Source organism: Lampetra fluviatilis, chromosome 32, assembly GCF_964198595.1.
Source record: "Lampetra fluviatilis chromosome 32, kcLamFluv1.1, whole genome shotgun sequence".
In the NCBI taxonomy this organism is placed as follows: Eukaryota; Metazoa; Chordata; class Hyperoartia; order Petromyzontiformes; family Petromyzontidae; genus Lampetra; species Lampetra fluviatilis.
Window position 1 is genome coordinate 8,868,478 of NC_136306.1, and position 10,834 is coordinate 8,879,311.

General features: G+C 50.9%; 1 protein-coding gene across 1 annotated transcript in view; it reads right to left on the reverse strand.

Moving 5' to 3' along the window:
• The window catches only part of LOC144943723 (IQ motif and SEC7 domain-containing protein 1-like), a 215,460-nt gene extending 210,508 nt beyond the window's left edge, over positions 1 to 4,952 (reverse strand). Inside the window, exon 1 of the mRNA XM_078871500.1 lies at positions 4,512 to 4,952. Coding sequence (XP_078727626.1) covers positions 4,512 to 4,765 — 254 coding nt within the window. The 5' untranslated portion in view covers positions 4,766 to 4,952. The remainder of the gene's footprint in view (positions 1 to 4,511) is intronic.
• Between the last annotated feature and the right edge of the window lie 5,882 nt (positions 4,953 to 10,834).

The window sequence follows — 10,834 nt, forward strand, 5'->3', positions numbered from 1 at the left end:
AAAGCGCACCATGTTGTTGATTATCCAAGGGTCCTCGCGATGCGCACATCTAATTTATACTCCAATAAATAATTACTCTCGGCGCATTTGATACTTTGAACATGCTCCGCTAACGACGGCGGATTATAATTAATTCTCAAAATCCATCGTGTCGGGCCCAAGTCAAACACTTTGGACTTTAATTTGTGCACAACTCGCATCGCGTGCACGAGCACCCCACTCGCACTTCAGTCGTGGCCATTTCTCGAGACGGTCCAGTCGACGTAAGTTCGTTTGTTTGGTGAACACCAATCCGGATGTTGGTGGTGGTGGTGATGGTGGTATTGCTGCTACTGCTGCTTTTGATTCAATCGCGGACCAAGAGCGGTGGTGTAGCAGTCAGCGCGCTGCCCAACGAGCCTGGCGACCCGGGTTCAAATTCCCGCTCACGGCCAACACCCTGTGACGATTATTTCAACCGGTCCTGGGCCTCTTCTAGGTCGACTCAGCCTCCAATGAGCACCTGGTGCGATGTGTAAACATCGCCACTGGAGAGACAAAGGCGGCCGGGCGTGGTGCTGGCCACCCACACCCCCTTCGTGTGCTGTGACGGCCTTCATAGGTGCTCGCTAACAGCACTTGCCTCTACAGTCTGTGTAGGCTATACGGGGGATCTTTGTCTTTTATTGCTGCTACTGCTACTTTTGATTCAATTGCGGACCACGAGCTCAGATGCTGACTCGCAAAAGCCATGGGCAGGAATGGTCAATTTGCTGATGTACACTTTACCGCATCCTACTCTATCCTACTCCGTAAAATCCTCCAAACATTCGCCAATAATACCGCCTTATATATAAATAAAAAAAAGTTATCAATCTATACAAGGCGACGCTTTGGGCAATGGCCCTTCAAACAAAAATTGCTCTTCGCCTTAACTTCTTGTGTGCGTTAAGCCTCGTGGTGAAACCTATGTATATTTTTTCCAATTCTAACATGCAGAGCATTTACTCAGTCTCGGAGAGAGAGAGAGAGGGGTAGGAACCACAGACAAGCAGGAACGCAGCCCAGGCGATAACAGGAGCAAACAATTTACCCAAGTATTATTCTTTGGGTCTTTCGGTCACAAAAAAACTACGACGTTTCGATCGCAACACAAGCGGTCGTCATCAGGAAGAGCCTCTTGTGCTGCGATCGAAACGTCGTCGTTTTTTGCTATTTTATTTGAGCCTATCTACGTGACTTTACCGAAAGACCCGAAGAATATGAATTCCTGCAGTCACGAAAGCTTTAAGTCAAAATGTACCCAAGCTCTGCGCTCCTCTACATATCAATGTGTCCTCGGCCAATTCTAATGAGCCCTTTACACGTGGGAGTGAAACCGGAGCCCCCAGAGAAAACCCACGCGCGCGAGGAGGAAGCTCTCCCTCTCTGGGACGGACGGAGAGCGGGTGGAGGCCACGTGTTTGCTGTACTGCATCCTGCTGGTGAGCCAGCGGTATGGCTACTCGCTGACATGTTCGCTACCACCACAGCAGCTTGGGTCAGAGGCGTGCGCCAACACCACCACCACCCCCAGCAGCAGCATCGCCCGCCGGTTAAGACACTGCGAAATGCCCGGACCTGATCTCCCACCCACCAGTTAGTCAATAACTTCGCCTTCCGCAGACTGTGACGCTGTAAGTCAGCGGAAAGATACCAACGCCACTTGCCATCGTATACAGCTCTATGAAGCAACTTCTGCAATGGATTTACATTGCAGAAGATTGCGGCGTGACGCTCATTGTATATTTGCACACGTTATACGTTATGGGTATTCAAATGTTTGCATGCAGGTGTCAATCATTACGTGGGTGCCACGCGCGCGCGCGTGTGTGTGTCACTTGAGATCTTGGACGACCATTCAGTCATAATTTGTTTTCACTCGAAATGCGAGCGAGCTCCTGTGAACAACTTGAGGATGCTGGGACGTCGTTTCCAGCGAAACGTCGTCACTACAACACCGGTGGTGCTACTGAAGCGGAAATACATTGAGCCACGTTTGATTCACGTAACACTTCTATCCCTTGATTTGTAACGCAGTGCGCTAACCACTGCACCACGGCACCTTCGTGCATGTATTTGTGTGATATAAACAGCCACACAAACGCAGCGTGCAGAAAACGCGTACACACGAAAAATACAAACACACGCAAAGACAAATATCACATGTAAAGCCTTAACGGACTGGGAGGACAAGTGCTATTAGCGATGATCTATGAAGGTCGGAACGCCACGCAAGGGGGTGTGTAGCCAGCACCACACTCGGCCGCCTTTGTCTCCCCAGTGGCGATGTTTACACATCGTACCAGATACTCATTTGAGGCTGAGTCGACCTAGAGGAGACCCAGGACCGGTTCAGATAATCGTCACTGGTGTTGGCCGTGAGCGAAAATCGAACTCGGGACGCCGGGTTCCTAGCGCAGTGCGCGTTAAGGCTACAAAACCGCATCCCCACACAAAAAGACAAAGATCCCCCGTGTAGCCTCAACAGACTGTTGGGACAAGTGCTGTTAGCAAGCACCTATGAAGGCCGGCACGGCACACAAGGGGGTGGGTGGCCAGCACCACGCCCGGCCGCCTTTGTCTCCCTCGTGGCGACATTTACGCATCGCACCAGGTACTTATTTGGGGCTGAGTTGACCTAGGGGAGGCCCAGGACCGGTTCAGACATTCGTCACCGGTGTTGGCCATGAGCAGGAATCTAACTCGGGTCCCAGGGTTCATAGCGCAGCGCGCTAACCGCCACACTACCGCTCCCCACGCACACACACACACACAAGACACGCTTAGTAGAGATCACACGGGCACACGAGGCGTAAGCTTGGCTGCGTTAAATGTCATCAGGAGTTACATTTGAAGGGGGGGGGGCGACCTCGCAGCATCGAAGCTCGTCAAGTTGGCCCTTGAAACACACATCCGGAGCGGCCGGAGATGAGCAAGCCACGCGCATCTTCTTTTTGTTATCGGTGTCGGGATTGTGTGGGGATTACCGCTGACACTTGTCTGGGCTAAAGCGGCGCAGCAACAACAACAACAAACCCCAAACGCTATCGCTGTGAACGCCTTCGTGTAGAGTATCGAGAGAAATTCATCATAACCCCAGACCCAGGTCCCTACATCCCTTTAGCCCAGCCGAAACCTCAAGCCACATTAGCCCCTGACGCCTAACTAGACCCCTCACGGGATTCGTGCGGGTATTACCCCTTAACCAGAGTCGCGTTTAACCTCCTCCTCCTCCTCCTGCGGTACAACACGCCGTGCCTTGCGCTCTCCGCCGACCGCGGACGAGCCGAGGTGACGCCGCTCAAGAGGAGCGCCGCGCTTGGAGCGCACCGAGCGCTGACGGCTGTCTGCGGGGTGACATTTGGGTGGCTGGCGGGCACCAAAGTGACGCCTACGCGCAACGGGCACGCGCGTTTGACCAGCCGCGAATGCGCGCGGCTCGCGCTCGGCCGTCTGTCGTCTCCCCGGCGCTGAGATTCACACAGCAAACAAACGAGCAAAAAAACACCGTCGCGGTTTTTTTGTTGTTGTTTCGCTGAGTTGGCTTACAAGAGATGGTCGCGGGAGGTGTGGGGGTTAATTCGGATGTGACTTGCCCACGGGTGATGATGATGATGATGTTGTTGTATCGAGTCCGCGAGGTTTTGCCGATGGTGGGTAAGCGCAGTGAGCGAACCGCAAGGGTACACACACGATGCACACACACACGATACACACACACGATATACACACACACACACACACGATGCACACACACACACGATATACACACACACACACGATGCACACACACACACGATGCACACACACACGATGCACACACACACACACGATACACACACATACACGATGCACACACACACACATGATGCACACACACACGATGCACACACACACACACGATACACATACACGCGCGCGGGCGCAGGACAAACGGGTAAGCTCATGCCACAAAATGTGTATTTTAAAAAAAATGTGTTCGCATATTTAGCCAATTAAACAGCCCGACGTTTAGCGGAATATTTTGTCGGGCGAGTTGCAAAGTCCCCTTTAATCGCGACACGCTAATTGCGGGGTTTTTTTCCGAGTAGTTGGCTTGAAAAAAATGTCAGTTTAAAATCCACAAATGCCATTTCGAGATGTCGCGTCGGCATTGATTACGTTGGCACAGCACGGTAGCATTGACGCCACCCAAAGCAGATGCAATGATGCTGGCTGCAATGATCATTGTTACGGATGAGTTGTTTTTTTCGTTACGTATAAAACAAAGGGGGTGACAAAGGAGATGACAAATATGATTAAGGATGGGTGGGTGGCGGGGGGGGGTTAGTTTATGGCAGCTGCTACTCATCAAGATCTCTCACTAACAACGCCAGCGCCACAATCCACCCGTTCACCGTATCCACGATCGTTCGCTCGCTCTCTCACCCACTCGTCCACTCGCTCGCTCGCTCGCTCACCCACTCGTCGACTCACTCTCACGCACTCACTCTTGGCTCTGATGCGACCCGGCCAGTTTCCCGATGGCACCGCTGGGCGTGAGAGGGCACGGTGGCCCCTGCAGGAGCCGTTGCTGCTGCTCCCGGAGCGCCGCGTTCTCCTTGTTCAGCTGAGCCACCTGTCCCTCCAGCTCTTCGATGCGTCTCCTCTGCCTCTCGATCAGCTCTTGCTGGGTCTCGATGATGCGGTTCAGCTCTTTGAGGTACGCTACGGCTTTGGCTGGCTCTTCGGGGCTGCGGGCCATGCTGCTGCTGCTGTTGCTGCTGCTACTGATGATGCTGCTGCTGCTGATGATGATGATGCTGCTGCTGCAGGGAGCGATTCGGCGAGAATTGGTTTCGGACGATAGAACGGAGCCGATGCGGCCATCACCGGAGCAAAGGAATTGTGCGCTCGCTTGCGAGAGGCGCCCGCCCCTTGCCCGCCCCTCCCCGGCACCCCCTCCTCTTCAACCCCATCCCTACCACACCAACCACCACCACCTCCTCCTCCCTACCATCTCCTCCCCCTCTGGCTCTCCCTCCCTCCCTCTCTCTCGCTCTCTTTCTCTCTCGCTCTCATCCAAATTGCAAACCGCACCCCCTCCCATCCCCTCCCTCCCCCCTACATCTATCTCTCTTCCTCCATCCTCTCGCTCGCTCTCTCTCTCTCGATCCCTCCCCGCCTCCTCTCTGCCCGCATCATCTCTGCCCGCCCACCCCTCCCGCATTGCTTTTGCCCACAGACCGCGTGCACACGCGCGCACGTCCACACACAATGGGAGAGGGGGGGGCTATAGCGTCGTCGTGTTTTGAGTAGTCCAAAGTCGCCTCCAGGCGGTGGTACACGTGCGAGTACTGTGTACATATACTGAGAGCTGGTGGCTGGCGCCGCGGTGGCTAGGAGATGTCAACTACCTCGCCTGGTATACAGGAGGTTCGTGGGTTCGATCCCGATCCCGACCCTGACGCCTGCTGCTGTATATTTGGAGTTCGCGTGTCTCTACGGGTCCTCCGGGGTTTCTCTCCACATTTAGAAACATGTGTTTAGAAAATTTGGTTGCTATAAGTTTACACATGATAAGCCACTTCGTTGAGCTATCATTTGTGGCCAGGTCGCTTCTGAAAAATAGCTACATATCCCAAACAAAAAACGTACTCTGATAATATATGCATTGTCTTTTACACTGATTGGTCCACACCAGAGACAGCTTTCTTTTGAGCCTCGTCTCAAAACGGTGTTAGACCAGAGGACGCCTTTTGGTAAATGCAGACATGATTCCTTATAAAAGGTTTCAGTTTGGTGTTTTAACATCTTAACACAACTGTTTTGTTGCCATAAAAAAGGGGAAACCCTATTCTCATATTTTGGCACTGGCAGAGGAGGTCCCATGATGAAACAATGACGTAGTTGTAGTTTAGTTTCATACAGCCATGTAGACATATATTTTAAACCACCTACGAGTGCCTTGAGACCAGAACATCTCTCGGCTTTAGAGTTGCATACCGCGGGAGAAAAATTACATGGTTCACTTACAATGAGCGTCATTTTGTCTTTAAATCGTGACTGGGTTGACAGTGGTGAAATATATCACGTGCGACGCTTCAGGAAAATGTCCTTAGAATGTTTTTTAAGCAATTGGCATGATGGTGAGACTTGGAGCAATGGAGTATTTTAGAGACTCACCCTTTGTCAGCCCTATGCTAATCCACTGCTGGATGATGGCCCACCCAAGCCACGTCGGTCGTGGGGGTTGTTTGGCCATAAGTCGCCACCTAATTCCGTGCGAGTTGGTGGAGGACGCAGGCCCAAGAGGACCGAGTGTCACTCGCGGCCGATGTGAATCGTCCCCAGGAATCGAATTCGGGTGGAGTGAAGTTCACAGCGCTTAATCTAAGTTGTCTTGTGGTTGTTGTTGGTTGTTTGACTTGCATCCCATTGGGATTTTTGCACACAGCGTTGGTGTACGGTGATTTTTTTTCTGCAATATTTTGCTGTCTTTTCTTGGATCTTCTGTTTGCGCTTAGTCACATATTCACTTTAACATGTTTTTTGTTCATGTTTTTTGTTTGTTGCGGTTGCACCCGATTCAAGAGCTGAATGGCTCACAGGGCTATACCTAATAAATGAACTTGAACTTGAACAGCGCTGCACTAACGCGCACTGGATTTACTGAATTAGTAACAGAACGGAATAATATTGACAATTGCCCACGCCTAACCGCGATTAACTCGCTGACGAATCGCATAGGGCCTCCTTATAGAAAGTGAAATTATGAATCTCGATGGGTTATCTCCAGCAACCAATATTTACCGACAATCCCCTCCATGCCCCCGAGCTATTTTATAATCTACCACTCCTGAGTCCAAATCTACACATGGTTATCATTACGCTTGTGTTTGAAGAGTGGCCGATGTGGCAGAGAGATGCACTGCGTGTTCGAGCCTTTAAACCCCGCAGGGAAGCGCTGAGAAGAACTCCTGGTGCATCCATCCATCGATCAATATCGATTGCTCAGGCTCACGATGCGTGCGCTGAATGGGTCACGTGGTTGCCGACCCCCCCCCCCCCCCCCTGGCCAGGGAAGTCCAGTTTACCATGGAAATCCAGTTCACCATGGGAGTCCAGTTTACCATAGGAGTCCAGTTTACCATAGGAGTCTATTTGAACATGGGGTTCAAGTGTACCATGGAATTCTAGTTTACCATGGGATTCCAGTGTACCATGGAATTCTAGTGGTTCCAGTTTACCATGGAATTCTCGTTTACCATGGGAGTCCAGTGTACCATGTAATTCTAGTTTACCATGGGAGTGCAGTTTCAGCACGGGCAGAGGTCGGCAACCTACGGCTCCGTAACAGCAAGCGGCTCATCAAGGACTGCTTCGTGGCCGTCATGTATTAGGACCATCATCTCGTATTCACATTGCATTGCGGCTCTTGAAAGATCGAGTCTTTTTTTATACCGAATTCGAAATAAATGTCTCTTCTTGTTATTTTGGTTGCCGACCCCTGCTGTAGGTTAATGGAGCAGACAAAAGAGGATACACGACAAAATAAGAAACAGTACAAACGAGACGGGAAAATTAGATACTACAAACTCGATTGTCATTTTTATTTCGCAGACCTTAATCCGCAAATGGTCGTGGTGGGGTGGATAAATCGTTCCACCTCCAATGTTTTGAGTCATCATCATGAGCCATGATCAATCCACTGCTGGATAAAGACCTCCCCAAACCATCGCCATCTCCCGCAGTCCTGTAATGTAACAATAATAGACCAAGCACCTGTACATGAGCTGATTTCATTACAAAAATTGCTTGCTACAAATTGACCACCATGCCTCGCTGATCTCGTCAAGAAGCATAAACCATCACGCGACACTCCGCTCATCCTCGCAGCAACGGCTTTTGGCTGGTCATCGAACAAAAACGGTCGCTACATCGCGTGCTTTCAGATGTGTTTCTGCGGCCGTCTGGAATGCTCTTCATTCCGATGTTAGGTAGCCACTGGATCTATGCACTTTTAAACCGAGATTGAACCCTAATCTATAACAGATTTTTGTGTTTAGTTTGTTGTCCTTCTATCGCACCTCCAATTAGCACGGTGGGCTACGTACGGTGCAAAAGAAGTTCAACATAATACATTGCCCTATATCTGTGGTGAACGTGCTTTCGGGCGTTTCCGTGCTTTGGCTGCCACTCCGTTGTTATTCTCATCGTCCCTCCTAGCCACACCGCGTCGCGTTCAAGTCATCAGATGAAGTGTTACTGATGAAATATCAAAGAGCAATTTGTTCCGGTGCTAGCGTAGACTCGACCAGCCGGGATGAATTGACCCTTACTGAACAATTTAACCCAAAACCCATTTATATTTTTCCCCACTTTTGTATACCATCTGCTTGCTAAGCGCTCCAAAAAAAAAATCACATAGCCCGTGCATACAGGAGCGTGGACGCGATGTGACACCTAATCAATTGAGCCCGGCACTGGATTTTAAATGGCACTGTAGCAATCCCAGCATCGCTCTCTACATTCTAAAACGGCATCGACTCAACAACGCACCGCCCTTTGGCAATCCACCGCTGGATGAAGGCCTCGCAATGAAATGGTGGCTGTTTGACCATACTTCGTCACGATGGTCAGTGGCGGTTTGGTGAAGGGGGCAGCTGCTGGCAGCCAGAAAGAGGTTTCAGATATCAGTTGGCACCGATGGTAGCCACGGCGAGGAATCTGTGAATTGCACTCAGGACGTGGGTTTCAGAGCGAGGTGTGCGCCAACGACTGCGCCACCGCTCCCCCCAGCATCGTCCTCTACATTGTAAAGCGGCATTTCCATCTCAAGCCGATCTTCTCTATCACCGCCGCAGTGTGTGTTCACGTAGCTGTCTGCTGTGATACCAAATAATAGGATTCATTGGTCGAGCGCATAGCATATAATCCCAGCTAGCAATAATAGTATCTGTCTATCGACGCAATCTCACATATATATATATATAATGCCGCCTTACATTACGGACGGGAATCTTTGTATCGCCACTGTCTGGCATAGAATGTCAGAGCAGTCACGGTGAGTCTCGGCAAGGGGTCGTGGCATTCACACTGAGCAAAGCGGATCAACGTATCTCAGATTGGCAGGCAATTAAACTATTGCACCGCTAACAATAATAACGTGGAGTGCGCTGTCGAAGCGGTTAGCGCACCGCACTATGAACCCAACGAGACGAGTTCGATTCCTGGTGTTCATCCAACCCTGGAGAGTACGTGCAAATCGTAGTAGGGGAGTGGTGGCGCGGTGGTTAACGTACTGCCCTATGAAGCCAACAATATGAGTTTAATTCCCGGTCTTCATCCAGCAGTTGATATAACATGATGATAATGTAGGTGAGCGGTGACACTGTAGTTAATGCTTTGTGCTAAGAAGCCAACAACATGAGTTCGATTCCCGGCCTTCATCCAGCAATAGAGGGAGCATGGCTGATAATGATGATTGATGATCACCAAATCACGATGGATTTGCCCATTCATGCCAGCTCTCGGTCACTAAGCGGGGTTGAATTTGGCTGTTGCTTGAATGGGTGACCACCGGGGCTTGTCAGGTGTTGTAGGTATGGGGCAGCAGCGAGGTGTCCAGGAGATGGCAGGGCTGGGCTTTCTCTCTTGTCTAACATTTGTGGCATTCTGCCGACTTTCTCAACACGGGTCTTTTTTCTGAGCAAGGGTCTTATACATTAGGTGAGGTTTCCGTGAGTAACACATTCCTGCGGAGGGAGCTGGTAGAAACGTTGGGTTGCTCGGTCAATGGCCAGGGTCAATGACGGCGTGGTGTATTCCGCAAATATGCCCGACTGTGAGGGCGGGTACAAGCCGGCGTGAGTAGGTTAAACGTTGAGTTGTATAAGGGCACCACGGGGTGACCAGCCCCTCGCCACCCAGCGCCACCCCTCCCACCCCCCCACCCAGCCCCACCCTCCCCACCTAGCCCCTCCCCACCTAGCCCCTTCCTCCCCACCCTGCCCCTCCCTGCACGACGGACACAATAATCCCCTGTGGGCTGGTGTAACCAGGAGGTTCCTACTTGTATAATATGAACTATTGTCATTACTAAGTTACGTTGAATATTATACGACGATAGTTCTTCTTACGGAATGCAGAGTTCTACAATACTGTCAGAGATAATGGCAACTTGGGGGGAGGCCTTCAACCAACAGTGGATTGGCCATGGCCGATGATGTTGATGATGATGATGATGATAGGGAGTCTATAAGATTAGAGTTCCTTCATCAGCACCCATCAGGACACGCTCACTGTGACGCGCACACGCCTCGAACCCCACGCTCCCCAACACGGACACGCACAGCACGGCGAGGATAATTCAGCGAGACAGGTGCCCACGTGATCACACTTTGATGATGATGATGATGTCACATCCAAAACAAACTTTGTTATAGGAGAGAGGGGAGGGCGAGGTTCTTGTCTGCTTTGTTTCAAGCAATTCTACTCGGGCTGACATTTCAATGGATAAACCGCACATTGGAGATGGCCGGGCAACCCGGGGCAAACGCTGTACTAAAGTGGCGATTCTGAAATCTCGGACGCAAATTCAGGTTTTGGGCACACGTGATCACACCGGTGTCGCTGGCGAATAATTGGTTTCTCGGCCCAATAGGCTCGTTCATTTGAATTGGCCAACCATCTCAACGGAGGACATGCCTGAAATAATAGCATCGAGACTCAACGTGACTGTCACATGACCGACTCAGATCTCAGGAGCTAAGCAGGCTGGAGCCTGGATTAGCAGTTGCATGGATGTCAACCACGCATTAAAGAAGCGATG